The sequence below is a fragment of the Neomonachus schauinslandi genome, chromosome 1, assembly GCF_002201575.2.
Source record: "Neomonachus schauinslandi chromosome 1, ASM220157v2, whole genome shotgun sequence".
NCBI lineage: Eukaryota > Metazoa > Chordata > Mammalia > Carnivora > Phocidae > Neomonachus > Neomonachus schauinslandi.
The window spans coordinates 1,443,777-1,460,323 of NC_058403.1; the positions used below are offsets into that span (position 1 = coordinate 1,443,777).

A 16,547-nucleotide genomic window follows, 5' to 3' on the forward strand; every position below is an offset into this window, starting at 1 on the left:
GGCCCAGCAGGGTTATCTGAGCACCGAGTGGGAGACCTGGATATGGCCCAGCAGGGTTATCTGAGCACCGAGTGCGAGGCCCCGATGAGGCCCAGCGAGGTCATGAGGTCACGTGAACACAGACACAGTCACGCTGCAGGGGTACTTGCCGCTGAGCAGAGGCTTGTTGAGCGTGTACAGCGGGGGCAGGTCTTCTATGTTGGAGATCCGCTGGTACATGGCCCTGGAGAGGTGGTCGCCGTGGTAGAGGCTGCCCAGGATGATGCTCGAGAAGTAGATCGGCTCCACAAAGATGCTGAGCAGGGACCCCTGCACGCCCACCACGTTCCACCTGCAGGCAGAGGGAACACACTCTTGAGTGGAAGACGGGGTGTCGTGCCAGAGGGCACCCACCCAGCGCACCGCACAGCTGCCTGGCCCACAGACGTACTTGATGATGAACAAATGTCAACAACTAGCAAAAGGCAGCACTTAAACAGAACTGACACAGAGGGAACGCTACTGAACGATTCTTCGAAACTGGGGAACTATCTCCTGTGACACATTACTGAGGCTTAGTGCTGGAAAGCGTCCATGAGCCACGTTTCTTGGGAGAAAAATCAAAAGAGCAAGTACATTTTTATTACTTCCAGTAAAAATAACTGCAGAGGTGCCTGGGGGGCTCAGTCGTTAAGCGTCTGCCTTCGGCTCAAGTCATGATCCCGGGGTCCTAGGATTGAGCCCCGCATCAGGTTCCCTGCTCGGCTGGGGGTCTGCTTCTCCCTCTGACCCTCCCCCTGCTTGTGTTCCCTCTCACTGTGTCTCTGTCAAATAAAATCTTTAAAAAAAAAAAAAACTGCAAAGGAGACCTTGAAAACCTCAAACTTGCTCCTTGCCGACAATCTGAGCCGAGCTTGGTTTGATATGTGGAGGGAGGCTCAGCCGGGAGGAGAGGGCGAGCTCGCAGCTGCCCTGGGTCACTAGTCACAGCACTGTCCCCGTCACCGGCAACATAGGCTTTCTGCTCCAGCGCACCTACCCTCTCACCACGCACCCCTGCCCTCTTCCTGAGTTCACAGACGGCAGGAGCCCATGGTGCCAAGGCCACAGGGCTAGGGAAGGCACGGCCCACGTGCTCCTGGGGCCAGGGGGCTGTCTGGACAAAGAGCAAGCAGTAACAAGGCAAACACATGATCGAGAACACAAACAGAGGTGAAATCACTGGAGGGAAAGCAGGATTCCAAGAAAAGGAAAAGTGGGTGCCAACTTCAGGAACACTCCCGAGGGTGACTCTGACGCTCAGCCCTAGGAGGGGCCTGTGAGGCAGAGGGAGGGGGCCAGACAGACCCAGGAGGGGGGCGCAGTGGCAGCCGGGAGGAAGGCCAGGGGAAGGCAGCCTGAGGCCAGTGGGGAGCCCCTGAAGGACTTTGAGCAAGGCAGTAGCACCATCTGATTTAATGGAAATATTTTTAGGCGACAACTCACCTGCACGTTCCTCTGCCTATGAGCAAGGAGCTACAGGCGGAGGCTGTTGGGGGGCGGCCTTGGCTGCAACACAGGTCAGAAGTGAGCAGCGACAGGACGGGAGGCCCATCTGAGAAAGACCTTGGGCTTGGGTCCAGGGGCTGCAGGGTCTGGACAGACTGTGGGGGTGGGGCTGGGGTGGGGTGCAGAGCCCCTCCCTGCCCCCTCTGCTCTGCCCTCACCGCGAGGCCACCCATGCCATCTTGGCTGCACACATGTTTGTACGTCGGGCCCAAGTCCAGCAGGTCCCTCGGCCCTCGTGGAAACAGAGGGCAGTGCCCAGTGGGGTCAATGCTGGCAACCGATGGTGCACAGGGTCCACTGCCCAAACTGCTGACCTATCCAGCTCCATGCTCTATGCTGGAGCCAAACCCGCAGAGTCATGGGCGGGTGGCTCGCAGAGCTGGGGACCTCCTGTCAGAGCGGACCGAGGAGGTACCATTCGGCCATTGCCCCTGCTGGACCACAGGTCTCAAGTCACAGGTCCCCACCTGCTTTGTCGCTGTGTCCCACGGTGACCACGGCCCCCACCCCCGGTGGCTCATCCCAGAAGAGCCGCCGTGGGACCCTGTGAACACAGGCCAGGCCAGGACACGCCTGTGCACAAAATCTTCCCACACTCCCATCTTCTCCCTAGAAATCACCATCATTCCAAAGGCCCCTCCAGGCCCATCTGGCCTGGCTGTCCCTCCCTCACCACCCCCCTCCCATGCTTGGGCCACCAGGGGCAAGGGGGCTTCTGGCCACTCCTCCCAGGCCCTCTGGCCTGGAACCCATCCCCAGCAGCCTCCTGGCCACAGTGCCCCCACCTCTCCGTCTCTGCAGGAAGTCCCTCTCCGTGGGGCCTCCCACCCACCACCTGCGTGCCTTCCTGTGCTGACTTCCGTCTCCACTCCCACCTCCCAGCACGCAAGCTCCATGGGGGAGGGGCTTCTGTTTTCCTCACTGACACAGCCTCAGATCAATAAATACTCGCTGAAGGAATGAGTCCCCAGTCCTGCATGTTCCTCCCACCCTCTGAAAAGTTCAAACAGATTTTCCTATCTTACAAGAAAAAGCATGAACTGGCTGCATGCTTACAAAAACCACCGGGCACCCCTTCTTATGTAAATTCCAGCCTGGATAGGGGTTCCTCTCTAAGGGGAATTCAGCCTCCCAGGGCAAACTCTAAAACAGTGATCTTGCAGAGCCCTGTATTTGTGCCGAGTCATTAATCCTGAACACATGCTTCGTGAAAGAATTCTAGCAGCCACGATTGCTCTGTGGAGGCCCTGGGTGGGAACGCGTGGCTCGCCAGCCACTTCTGCAGGCGGGCTCCTGCCAGTGCATCTTACAGAGCACAGGGAGGGCTGGGAGGGTGGATGCAGCCGGGCTCCCGGCACCCAACGTCCCCAGGCAGACCTCTGCAAAGACGTGGGCCAGGTGTGCACACCCACCTCCACCCTGGTGCCTGGCTCAACCCCCCTCATGAGGGCGCAGGGGTCCGCGGCAGAGTGCTGGGTGGTACTGCGTAAGAACCACACAGGTACCCCAGGGCAACGGCCTCTCTCTCCCCTCCCCAGGTGATTTCTGGGAGGCCAGGGCTCAGAGCAGGGTTGCCCAGCTGGGTCCCCTGGTGCAGCTTCCCCGTGCCCACCCACAGCCTCCAGGCAAGCACATGGGGGCCCCTCTCCTCCACTGCCCTGCTCCCCCTCTGGCCTGCCTCTGCGTCTGCCACACAGGAAGAGTGGAGGGCCGCAGGCCTCACCCCCGCCCCCCACCCCACACCAGACTCAGGTAGGAGGTCCCTGCTTCCTCCCTCCCTCCCTCCACACCCCTGCTCCTTCTCCACAGGACGCGCTGTGCGGCGCCCCGTGGCTCACTCTCCTCACTGGCCCCCGCCAGTCAGACAGATGGCACCTGCTGGCCCCCAGCTGCAGGACTGCTCCTCCCTCCCCACGCCCAGCCTGCCCATCGCCCCGATCCTGTGCTCTCCCGTCCGACGGGGACGTCTGTGGAACACGGTTGTGCCCCTCTGTAAGGGACACGGGCGGCCTCGCCTTCCAGAGGGGCCGCCCCGGACGCTCTCACTCGCTCAGGGCAGGGTCAGCACGGCAGCCAGCTGGCAGCACCCTGGCCACCACAGCGTTTCTGGACGACCTTCCTAGCCCCCCGCCACGTCCTGGTGTGACAGTAACAAGCCCCCCAAGCATACCTAAGCCTATGCTACTGAGGGACTCCAGGAGGATGGGGGCTGGTCCGGGGGACTGGGGGGCCAGACCATTCAGCCCAACCCCCCCACCCCCACTTCCAGGGAGGGCAGGGGGTGGAGGCTGGTCGCCAGGGACCAGGGACTTACGCCCAGGAATGGAAATCCGCACAAGGGCCCCCAGCGGAGGGGCTCACAGCCAGGTGCTAAGGGGAGGTGGGCGGGACAGCAGGGATGCGCCTCAGCCCCAAACCCTTCTCCTGTGTGTCTCTTTCACCTGGCTGTTCCCCAGCTGTATTCTTTCTAATAAACTGGTAAGTACTAAGTAAATTATCTTCCCTGCGTTCTGCGAGCTCTGTCAGCAAATTACTGAACCCAAGGAGGGGGTCCTGGAAACCCCTGACGCGTGGCCGAGTCAGACAGAATGTGGGTACCCTGGCGCCCAGGTCCTACAACTGGCGTCTGGAGGAAGCAGCCCCGTGAGGCCAAGCCAGTACTCTGCGGGGTCTGCGCGAGCTCCAGGAGGCGTCGCAGGGTCCTGGAGAAGTGTGTGGGGGAAGCCTGACGCTCCCGTGTGTAACCCCCATCTCAACAAGACCCAGAACGTTCACTTCTCCCCAGCAGAGACCCCCAGCCAGTGCCTCTGTATTACTGAGTTGTAGGAACTTTATCAGCTGAGTTCTCACGAGAAGTCAGAATCCCATTTCCCCTTTGTGGCTTTTTCTTTCCACTGTACCTAAGGGGGTTTTAGTAAATAAGTTTTAAATTTCTAATTTAGTCAAATTTACTCATGTTTTTCTTTCTAATTTGGGCTTTCTATGCCTTGATTATGAAACCAGCTTCAGCAGAGGCCACAAAACTTATCAGCAGCCACTCTTCACGTTCAGCTCCTTCATCTAGCTGGAATGCGCTTCTGGGTGCCGAGTCAAGGGCCTGCTTTTCTTTGTGCATAAACACACTCCATAGGTCCAGGACTGTTTGCAGACCACAGATCCCACATGCAGCAGAGATTGCGGCGGCAGGCCCACGCTCCTTCCCTCCATCCTGCGAGCCCCAGCTTCCTGCGCAGCAAGACGTGGCCCTCGACCAGGTTCTGGATGATGAAACGCAGCTGTCTAATGTGACCAGGCCGGTGGACCTGGAGGTGTGGCCCAGGAGGCATGCTGGGCTGGCCCTCCTGCCTGCCCTCCCTCCTGCTTCGGAAGCTCAGACCAGCCGCAGGGGATTTGGTGCGCACCGCAGGACCTTGAGGGCAGAAGGCGCCTCCTGGATGCGGCAGGAAGACTGAATCTGGACGACCCACCTACTGCTGGACCCGACTCTCTCTGAGACAGAAATAAACTTCTGTATCGTTTGCATTTCCTGTAAACACAGGCGACCCTGACCGCCCGTCACCAGCAGTCTTACACCTGTCATCTGAGTGCTGGGATCTGACTTCCAAGGTCTGTGAAAAAATGATGACATTTAATTAAAACTGCATTAAAGTTACAGCTTTGTAAGAAACTGACCAGACAGTTAAAAGTACACTACTGGATTTGGTGTGTATGTGTGTGTTTTCCTGACGGAGGACAGCCTGTCACTGTGCTTCTCTTTACCAGCCCTGCTGGTTTGGGGATGAAGTGGTGATGATCCCATAGTGAGCCGGGGCTCTTTCCCTAGTTTTCTGATCCCTAAAATGGGATTCCTGGCTCTGCAAACATGCAGAGCACTCACAGACAAGCCGTCCAGGACAGCGGTTCCCCTTCTCCACGGGGAAATCCCTTTCTTCGAGTTTCTTCGCTGATGTCCCCCCTGGCGTGGGCGTGGTGGGGGAGCATACAAAAGGCTCCAGATTCGGTTAACGTCCCCCACCCAGGCCAACGTCAGGAACGGACGCTTCTCTAAAAGGTTTGTGTGACTCCGCGTCATCCTGGTGATGAAGTCGCCTGCAACCCCGCGCGCAACTCCCTACGGCATGTTTTAGCGTTGGCTGTGTCCTGAACTGCCCCCCACTCCGTCCCCAGCACAGCTGGGCCAGGCTCTCTGTTCTTGTCAGTTCCGCCAGCTCTGTTCACGTCATCGTCCTTTCGAAAGAACTTACATGGGGGTTTGTTACTACCTACTGTTTATTGTCTTTCAAAATAATTTCTGCTCTTTACTGTTTCCTTCTTTCTAAATATTTATTTGGATTTGTTCTCTTTGCAACTCTGTAGCTCTGGGGCTTTTTGTGATTTACTTAATGATCATTTTCCAATTTCCACTGTAATTTCTTCTTCTGGAAATTACTGAGGTGCAGCTGACACGCACCACACAGCGTGTATTAAGGCACACACAGTGGTAAGAGGTGTGTTTGCTTGTTTTCAAGCAGGCTCCATGCCCAGCACAGAGCCCAGCGCAGGGCTTGAACTCACGACCCTGAGGTCAAGACCTGTGCTGAAATCAAGTCGAACACTTAACCAAGACTGAGCCTCCCAGGTGCCCTAAGAGGTGACTTGTGTGTGTGCCCTTGAGACCATCACCCCCAAAGTCCTCTCAGACCTTGTCCTATGCCCACTCGGCTGCCCCTCCTCCTCTGGCCCCTTCCTGGGCAACCACTGGCCTGCTTTCTGTCGCTGGAGCTTAGTGTGCATTCTCTAGGATTTTTTTTTTTTAAAGATTTTATTTATTTATTTGAGAGAGAGAATGAAAGACAGAGAGCACGAGAGGGAAGAGGGTCAGAGGGAGAAGCAGACTCCCCACTGAGCAGGGAGCCCGATGCGGGACTCGATCCCGGGACTCCAGGATCATGACCTGAGCCGAAGGCAGTTGCTTAACCAACTGAGCCACCCAGGCGCCCTCTAGGATTTCTGTAAATGGCACCACCCAGCAAGCACTCCTGTTTGTCTGGCTCTCTTGCTTTGCATCATCATTATGGGATTTACCCATGGTGCACTGGGTATCACTGTTCATTCTTTTTTTCCCCAAGGAGTATCCCACTGTGTGGACACACCACCACGTATTCATCTACTTCCCTACAGTCGGCCATTTGGTTTGTTTCCACTTTCTGACTTCTACAAAGACAGCTGCTAGGCACACTCGGGTGTGAGTCTGGACACGGGCTAGGCACATCTTTAACTTTTTAAGACACTGCCGAGCTCTTCACAAGTGGTTGTGCCATCTGCATGCCCGCCCTCGGCGGCCAAGGGCATTGCTTCCCTGCATCACTGTCCACACCTCATACGCTGAGCATTCTGATGGGTGTGCTTTTGTGCTTCACGTGCATTTCCCAGTGAGGACGGTGTTGAGCGTCTCGTCATGTGCTTCTTTGACATCTTTTTTGATGAAGTGTCCATTCAGATACTTAGCCCATTTTAAAATTGCTTTTCCCCTGTGTTGAGTTTTGAGGGTCTAAATTTTAATATTGTGTACAGGCCCTTTATCAGATACCTGATTTGTGAATATTTTCTCCCAGTCGGTGACTTTATTTCTCATTCTTTTAATGGTGTGTTCAAAAGAGAAGTAATTTTAATCTGACGGAGTTGAGTGCCTCTGGTGTATTATCTAAGAAGGTGCCTACCACAACTGCTAGCATCTTCCCTTGCTTTCTTCTACAACTTTTACACATTTCAGTCTATGATCCATCTCGAGTTAACTTTTGCATATGGTGCAAAATATGAAGTTCATTTGTTTGTTTTTACATAGAGATGTCCAATTGTCCCAGCACCACTTGTTAAAAAGACTTTTTCCCATTGAATTACCATTGCACCTTGGTCAAAAGTCAGTGTGGCTAATATGGAGCAAGTGGAATTTGAAATTATAAAACATGATGCCATTTACATTAATGACTCCAAAAATTAAATACTTAGGTATAACTCTAACAAAATACATACAAAATCTATATGAGGAAACTACCAAACTCTGAAAAAAGAATCAAAGAAATAAATAGGAGAGATATTCCATGTTCATGGATAGGACCACTCAATATTGTCAGGATATCAGCTCTTCCCACCTTCATCTAGATTCAATGAGTCTTAGTCAAAATCCCAGCAAGGTATTTTGCAGGTACTGACAAACGGATTCTAAAGTTCAAATGGAGGCAAAAGACCCAGAATAACCAAGACAACACTGGAGGAAAACAATGCTGAAGGACTGACACTCTGTGGCTTCACAACTGACTATAAAGCTACAGTAATTGTGATATTGTGATTTATAAGAACTGTATTTTGGCCTTATATATGTTTGGTCTTCATCCATGGTTCCTGGCTCATGGATCCTAGAACCCTTGGAATTTCCTGAGCGATGAGGGCCTCAAAGGTGTCTTTTGCTACATTAACGAGGTGACTTTTAGAAAGCATCTAAGGATGAGGGTTGGTTTAGAGGGGTGGAACTTCCAGACCCATCCCCCTCTCCTGATCTCCAAGGAGGGGAAAGGGGCTAGAGATTGAGTTAATCACCCATGGCCAATGATTTGGGGCACCTGGCTGGTTCAGTTGGTACAGGATGAGACTCTTGATCTTGGGGTCGTGAGTTCGAACCCAACGTTGGGTGTAGAGATTACTTAAGAAATTTTAAAAATTTTTTAAAAATCACCAGTGGGGGCGCCTGGGTGGCTCAGTTGGTTAAGCGACTGCCTTCGGCTCAGGTCATGATCCTGGAGTCCCTGGATCGAGTCCCGCATCGGGCTCCCTGCTCGGCAGGGAGTCTGCTTCTCCCTCTGACCCTCCTCCCTCTCATGCTCTCTGTATCTCATTCTCTCTGTCTCAAATAAATAAAATCTTTAAAAAAAAAAAAAAAAAAAAAAAAAATCACCAGTGGCCAATGATTTAATGAATTGTGTCTATGTAATGAAGTTTCCATAAAAACCCCAAAGGACAGGGTTTGAAGCTTCCGGGTTGGCGGACATGTGGATGTGAGGAGAGCAGTGCACCTGGAGATGGCTTGTAAGCTCCTTGACCCTCTCCCCGTGACCCGCCCTCTGCATCTCTTCATCTAGCTGTTACTGAGTTACATCCTTTTCTAATAAACTGGCGATTTAGTGAGTAAAAGGTTTCTCTGAGATCTATGAGCTGCTCTAGCAAATTAATTGAACCCAAGGAGGAGGTCTTTGAGACCTCCAGTTTATAGCTGGTTGGTCAGAAGCACAGGCGAGTTGTAGGACACCCAGCTGGTGCCGAAGATTCCTTGTTAGATATGTGAGGGACCAATCCCTCCTACACACACATACAACGGAACTGGATTCAAAATCCAAATGGTAATCAAGACAGTGTAGTACTGGTAAAACAACAGACAAACAGATCAAGGCAACAGAAAAGAGAGCCCAAAAATAGACCCACAGAGATGTAGTTAACAGATCTTTGCTAAAGAAACAAAGGCAACACAAGGGAGCAACCAGAGTCTCTTCAACAGGTGGGGCTGGAACAACAGGATGTCCACACGCAAAAAAAATGACTCTAGACACAGACCTTACGCCCTTCACAAAAACTAACTCACAGTGGATCACAGACCCAAATGTAGAATGCAAAACCATAAAGCTCCTAGAAAACAGCACAGGAGAAAATCTAGATGACCCTAGGTTTGGTGATGACATTTTCCAAGCAACACCAAAGGCACAATCCATGAGAGAAATATTGACAGGTTGGACTGTATTAAAACTTAAAACTTTTGCTTGGCTAAAAACAATATCCACAGAATGAGAAGACAAGCCACAGACTGGGAGAAAATTTTGCAGAAGATATATCCGATAAAGGACTGTTATCTAAAACATACCAAAAAAACTCTTAAAACCCCAAAAGAAAACAAAACAAACTACCCTATTAAAAAATGGGTGAAAGATCTTAACAGACACCTCACCATGTTTTTTAGCTCTTGTGAGCTAAAAGTGACCATGAGTGAGTGTGGGCGAACAAGTATCTCTTGGAGACCCTGCTTTCAGTTCTTTGGGGCAAATACCCAGAAGTGGAATTGCTGGATCATATGGTAATTATATGTTTAACTTTTTAAGGAGCCAATATTCACGGATGGACTGATTTAACTTTATGTTAATTTTTTCCATTTCCATCCATAATTTCACAAGTCCATATAAAATGTGAGCAAGACATCTGGTGACACTTGAGTTGATTCTAAAATATGTACAGAAGAATAGAGGTACATAAAAAGCTACCTTTAAACATGCTGAAATGTCAGAAGTGTAAAAACTGTGTGATCCATACAATTACATCTGATTATGAGCTAACGGTGATTTGAGAGGCTCAAAACAGACCCATCTTTGTAAGAGAGTTCAGTATGTAATAGAGATGCCTTCACAGATCAACGAGGAAAATGTCAATTATTTAGTAGATGTTACCTGGAAAACTGATTCACTGTATTAAAATAATAAAGCCAAATTATTACTTACAAATACAAATGTGTTAGAGGTCTAAATTTGAAAGTAAAATGATAAAAATCTTAGAAAAAAGTATGGGAGAATATTTTTACATCCTTAATTTGAGAAGGAATTTCTTAAATAAGATTCTGAAAGTGCAAACCACAGGGTGAAAAATTAATGGATCAGGTAATAACAAAACGAAGGTTTGGCACGGACCAAGTGAAGACATGGGTTTGGACTGGAGAAGACACAGAACTTCTGAAACCATCAAGGACTGCAGTGCAAACTATATAAGGAACATCTGCAGACGAAGATAAAAAAACCATGAGATCCCAAAGACAAATGGGCAGAGGGTGTCAACAGGCACCTCTGATGAGAAAGATGAACGACGGAACGGCTGCCCCACACCCCCAGCAGACGCCAGTTTTCAAATGAGGCGGAAACTAGCATCACGCACTGTTGGTGTAAGTGCAAACCGTGTGAGCGTTCTGGGGCGCGTCTGATATCATCTGTGAAGTTCTACATGTGTACAGCGGAGATCCTGGATGGCGAAGGTCTAGAATGAGCTACGCTCATGGAAACTCAAGCTGAACCATAGAGGAGAGTTAGGGCAGACCCAAGTCTCGACCGTGAGGGAACGGACATGGCGCAGTCCATGACTATGACAGGGTCTTTGCAGAACTGAGAAGTAAGCAATCTGCTATTTATTACAGCATCAGGGACAGTTCCCAAACACTGGGTTGAATGAAACTATGAGATGCAGAATAGCATTTAAAACACAATTCCATCTCCATAAATTAACAACATACGCATAAATACCCCAAAATGACACCACTGTGTATTTTTCAAGGCTACACACACACAGACATAAAAGTGAATGGAGAGTGGACAGAAGGACACATAATAAGCAAATGAGTCAAGGTGGGCATAGTGAGTACCCGTGCTTGGGGATATCTAAAACATACCAAAAACATATCTGTTATCTAAAACATACCAAACATATCTGTTATCTAAAACATAGATTGGGGGAGGGGGGATGGGCCATGCGTGAGGAATCAAGTTCTGTGTACTTGAGGTTCCCTGACAAGGTCCATTCAAGAAACTCAACACAAAAGGCTTACAGACAACCGAACAGGGTCGTGTGTACACATTCACACGGCTGTGACCACTCTGGAAGGGCAGTTTGGAACGCGTTGACGTGGGTGGCTCTGAAGATGGAGGAGATCTTTGTTTTCCATGCTCTGTACCGTTGAACTTTTTGCCATCTACCTATGTTACTTTTCTTTTCAAGTAGACATTTGTTAAAAAATAAAAACAAAGAGCTAATGCAACTAACGCTAGCATCCGAAGAAATGAGGCTTTTTTAAAAGTCTGGCCTGGACACATCTGTTTCTGAAAACACCTGTCACGTGAAGGCAAACGGGTGTGTGTGCTCCAGGCTCCAACCCCAGGCTCGCCGGCAGCCACCACCCAGCACGGGACACTAGGGACACTCTGCTCTCACAACAACCCAAACTGGTACCTCGGCCACGAGCAGGACCCGTAAGGTGGCATCCCCTAGGAATAAGGACACTCTTCCTTTTTTCTGGGGGCAAACTGTTTTAAAACGTCACTGTCTAGCACACGGACTCACTAGAAGCCCACACGTGCAAACACAGAAGGAAAGCAGTGTGAGCGGCCCAGAGCCTCCTGTGTGGAGGCCCCAGCTCAACCCCTGCAAGGTGGCCCCCAAAGGCACCGCACAGAGCCTCAATCCTGCAGAAAATGCGGGGAACACTGGAGCTGGAAACGCGGACGAACCGTGCGCCTGCAGGGAGCCTGCGGGCGGGAGGCCTTACCGCGCCATCTTGTCGCTGCAGGACATGGTGAGCAGCCTCTCGCCCTGCAGCACCCCGTCCCACGTCTGGAGGCTTGCATTGGATCGCACGGGAATTGTGCCTTCGCCAGACTCTATTTTCGTCCGCAGCTGTCCTCTGGCTTTGCGGTTTGGATGTCTGTCCGCTGGTTCTAGGAAAGGGAGGCCGGATGAGAGTCCCGCGGGCAGCAACCCCCTAGACATCTAACGTCAGCTCACGGCCCTGTGCACATGCTTATTCTCTCTCTCTCTAAGACAGACGTACAACATGGTAGAGAAAACTGGGCAGGAGAGGATGTAATACAAACCAAATTCAGGAAAGTGGTCTCCTCTAGGGGCTGGGAAAGAGGACTTCCATTTTAACCAGAATGATTTCTATCATTAAAAATGAGCTGAAGCAAACGGGACAAAATGCTAACATTTGCTAATTCTAGATGATGGATATGTGAGGGTTATATATTTTCCCTGCATTTTTAAATGTTCCAAAATTAAATTACAGGGATGCTGAAATAAATGCAAAGGAAGCATGCACGCACAAACATCTAAAGTGAGTATCTCTGGGTTACATGAACATGGGCGATTAAAATTTTTTCTTATATTTTAAAAAAATATGTAGCAATTTTCCACAGTGCATATATGTTGCCTCTGGAATCAAGGAAAATAATGCACTCAGATGCTGTATTTGAGTTGCTTCAGCTTAGGAGAAGAGACGAGGACACGAATCACTGTACAGCAGAAGCATGGGCCTCAGGTGATGGTGCGCCAGGGCCCCCTTCTCACTAGTGTGTGCCTGCTTCTGAAATGCCCGCCACTCCCGTAGGTACACACGCATCAAATCACGGCCTGTCCAAAGCCCAGATGCAGAGACACAGACTGTCCAAATTTAAATACAAGTCTGAGTTAATACCCTTACTTCTACTCTAATTCCTCAGTGCATCAGAGTCAACACGTCTCATTCAGTCAGGTCTCCTCATCAAATTATTCATTGAAAAGAAAAACCTCATGCTTCTATATATTCCTATCAGATCCACTTTCAAAGCTGAAATTTTCAAGAAAAAGAAGAAAAGGATATTCACGTAGGTTTACTCTTTGGTCTGTCACTACGTAACCCCGAGTCTGCTCGAGACACTGCCGGCTGAGTCCCATACCTTCCAGGATCGGCTCGTGCGGTGAGAAGATCCTGGCATCCCCACAGGGAGACGTGCTGATGTACAGATGGAACTGAACACTCTCCTTCAGCTTAAACCCTCCCCGCTCGGACTTCTGAAAGATGGACCGTTTTTGATCGTCTTTGTTACTAGAAGGAAAAGGGTTGCAAAAATGATCTTTCAAGCTGTATACAGTCAAAACTTTGTCGTAATTTACAATGACTTTCAGAGGCCACTACTTTCAACAAGGTACAGATGAGCTTGAACTGGGATGTTGACGTGTTGATGATAATTAACACAGTTAATGACTGAGTCCACTCAATAAAGAACAAGTCATCGGAACGTGAGTGACCTTCCCTTCTTCTCGTTTAGGACTTCGACACAGACAGACGACACGTAAGAAATGGCTTGGTAAAGAAAATCAGCTCAGACAGGTGACTAGAATGAATGGCCCCGGTCCCCAGGCAGCTCGGTTCTGTTCAGGTTCATGCCGCGCACACCAGAAGCACACGGGCCTGAGCACAGACCTCAGATCAACGGCCACATGAGCCACCACATGTGTGTGTGCGTGTGTAGTATTCGCCCGACTGGATTTTGTAGCTTGAGCATCATGGGAAAACAGGACCCAACCTCATCATTGCCAATATAAAGTTACTCTTTTAAGAATTTTTCAGAGATTACAGAAACAATGAAGGTTTTGCAATACATTCTGACAGGAGGGAATGTTATTTAGAAACTGCTTCCTTTAGTTATTCACTTACTAAACTTACTTTAAGTAAAGCTCAAGTTGTGTATAAAGAAATCTAAGCAAGGATCTCCGAGCTATAATTTCTGCATGGCAGTCATTTAATGCAAGGCCACGGTCACTCATGTACTCGCCATTGATGCACTTTGTCCCCGTGGAAATACTGATCACCTTGGCGTCTTTCACATCTGTGCCTGGAAAACAAACGAGAAATTACTCCTCGTGGCTCACTGTGCTCCCGGGGTCTGCCGTGCGTTCTCAGTGACTTCACTTTTGGGGTGTGATATGCACCCCTGCCCCCAATTTGTACCTGGGCAGACTCAGCCTCTGCAAATGGCCTCCCCCTGAGGACTCACGGAGCAATGTTCCTAGGAAGTGAAACTCTCTTGCTCTTTCGTCTACAGATTCAAACCTAAGGAAGGTGTGTCCTCTGGATGCAACCAAGTCTTTTCTTGAACGTTTCCCAGCAGACACGGGGAGGGAGCACCAGGCAGAGGCAGACTAAATGGCCTATCAAAGCGCCAGCGAGGCTACGAGGAAGGGCGTACCGCCACCCGAGGGACAAGAGGGGCAGAGAGGAGGTGACCCGCAGTGTGTTGGTAACGGCACTGGACGCACCGCCAATCTGGCGGACATGTGCTGACAGACCACGTACTCCAGACCTGGGGCAAGACGTGCACACGGCCCGAGAGCAAACCTCACTCGCCGGCAGCTACACGGACCGTGTGCGCCCCGAGCGGCAGGCGCAGCGCCAGGCCTGTTAGGTAAGGGTTTCCACTTCGTTCCCACAACGTGCTCTGAGGGGCACGTATACCAGTCTCCATTTAGCAGATGACGAGCCTCAGGGGTCAAACGGCCTGCCCAAGGTCATTCAACCAGCCGAACCCGGCCATCGGACGTTGGGGCCCCGTGCCAGGGGCTGTACCTGCTGGGGTACACCGTGGCCCCGAGCAAAAGGTCGCAAGTGAGATGCACAGCAAGGTGCAACATGCCCCGGGAGCTGGTGTGCCCCCTCTGGCCGGCCTGGGTGGACCCGGCAGCCGCTCACGCCTGCCGCGGCTGGAGGCACAGAGCCTCACCCAGGGGACGCGTCACTCCAGGGGCTGAAGCGTTCGCCTTCCGTCATGTGAAAAAAGCAGCAAAGAGAGGGGCGGGGAGAACACAGGCATCACCACCAGAATCACCCCGAACCCCAGGTGACGTCCAGAGCACTTCCTCCTACCGCAGGTGTACCCTCTGCTGCGCCGAAGTAAAGACATCACGCAAGAAAAAGCCGTAATTAAAACAGCACTCAGGTTTCCTCGGCCGTCAAGGGGTGGGCCAACGCTGAGGAGCATGAAATCACGACCTGCCCACGATGGGACAGAGAGCTGCCTCGTGAGAAAAGGACAGTGCGTTCGCCCACACGGAGGACGGGGGTTTTCTCCCTGGCTGGCAGGTGTAGACACATAAAGCGTTCCCAGCTCGCTCGCTCGCTCGCTCTCCGGCCCTAGGGGGCTTTCTGCACGTGGAGGTCCAGGCTCAGCCAGCCAGCGGGGGGCCGAGTGCTTGTCCCAGGGCAGAAGGCCCCACAGGAGCAGGGATCCAGGCCTGGGCCACCGCTGTGGTCTCCTGTTCCTGGGAGTGGTCCACGGGCAGATGCTGCTCAGCATCCTCACCCCTGGGGTGCGGGAAAGGACTCGGGGGTTCCTTGCGTTGGTGGGAACTTCTGTGTAAATTTAAAGGGCTCCTTCTGCCATCCCGAAGTGTGCTTTTTACCTGTGCATTTTCTGCTCTTGCTAGAGCTGCCTGTCTCCCACATAAAAGTCCCACAGAAACTAGCTGGTAGCGTCCCCACTGGTTAAGCCAAATGCGTCCCACTCGCAAATGAAGCAGGAAGGGGGAGGTGCCATTTTGTTGGATTTTTCCAGAGTCAATCAAAACCACTCACATGTGATTACAGGAATCAGATATTAATACAGTATGCTTTCTCCAAATAAGAAAACCTAGGTTAAAGAAACGAACGTGTAGGGGAAAATGTGAGTGCAGTTCCTACGTTTGCACATGACAGGGATTCTGAAGGATTAGGAAAACGGCCCCCTCAGTGTCACAGAGGTGGTCCCAGCCTGAGAGCACGTCCCCTCTCTGTTAGGCAGGAAGCAAGGCAGGCTGACGTGCAACACCAACGTTTTACCTGTTGTCATGACGATGCCGGCAAGAACTTTCCTGCGTGCGTGAGGAGAGGAGAAGTTGTCCGTCAGATCGCCAAACTTATCCAGCACCAGGCGGGCCACGGCATCGGCTAACACCTGAGGACCACAGCAGGGAGTCAGGGGTGCGGCCTGCACCCGCCCTGTGCACACCAACAAGGCCGTCCCTTGACAGTGGCCTTACAGATGGCTTCTCTTCTGGAAAACCACACAGGCTAAACTGGCAAACGGGCGCGCGCGTGTGTGTGCACGCTTTTTTCCCTCCAAAACGTTCCTTGGAAACAGAGGCCCCAGGAGCACTGGAGGCTCTGGCTGGAGTCCTTCGAGAGTCTCACGGAGAGGGACAGTCCAGAGCCCATGCCACCTCTCTGGTCCCCCCAATACCCCGGCCCTGCCCCTGGATGAGGACGCTGAGGCAGAGACCAGCCAGAGCGGCTTCTCTGGGCCGCCTGCCTCACACCCTCCACGACTCTGCACCAGATCTGCACCCGGCTCACCCAGCCTCCAAGGAGCCCTGGAGCAACAGGGCCTTTGAAGAAGTGAAAGCGCTCCTTTTCTGACCACAGGAGGGGTGTCCGTCCACTCGGGGACTGGCCG

At 51.6% G+C, this 16,547-nt stretch overlaps 1 protein-coding gene across 2 annotated transcripts in view; it reads right to left on the bottom strand.

Moving 5' to 3' along the window:
• The window catches only part of ADARB1 (adenosine deaminase RNA specific B1), a 111,232-nt gene that overhangs the window by 27,108 nt on the left and 67,577 nt on the right, over window positions 1–16,547 (bottom strand). For both annotated transcript variants that reach the window (XM_021679228.2, XM_021679229.1), the window contains 5 exons: window positions 15,935–16,049; window positions 13,787–13,955; window positions 13,017–13,165; window positions 11,852–12,020; window positions 150–331 (listed from right to left, as the gene is read on the bottom strand). In XM_021679228.2, the coding sequence (XP_021534903.1) occupies window positions 150–331; window positions 11,852–12,020; window positions 13,017–13,165; window positions 13,787–13,955; window positions 15,935–16,049 (784 nt within the window). The remainder of the gene's footprint in view (window positions 1–149; window positions 332–11,851; window positions 12,021–13,016; window positions 13,166–13,786; window positions 13,956–15,934; window positions 16,050–16,547) is intronic.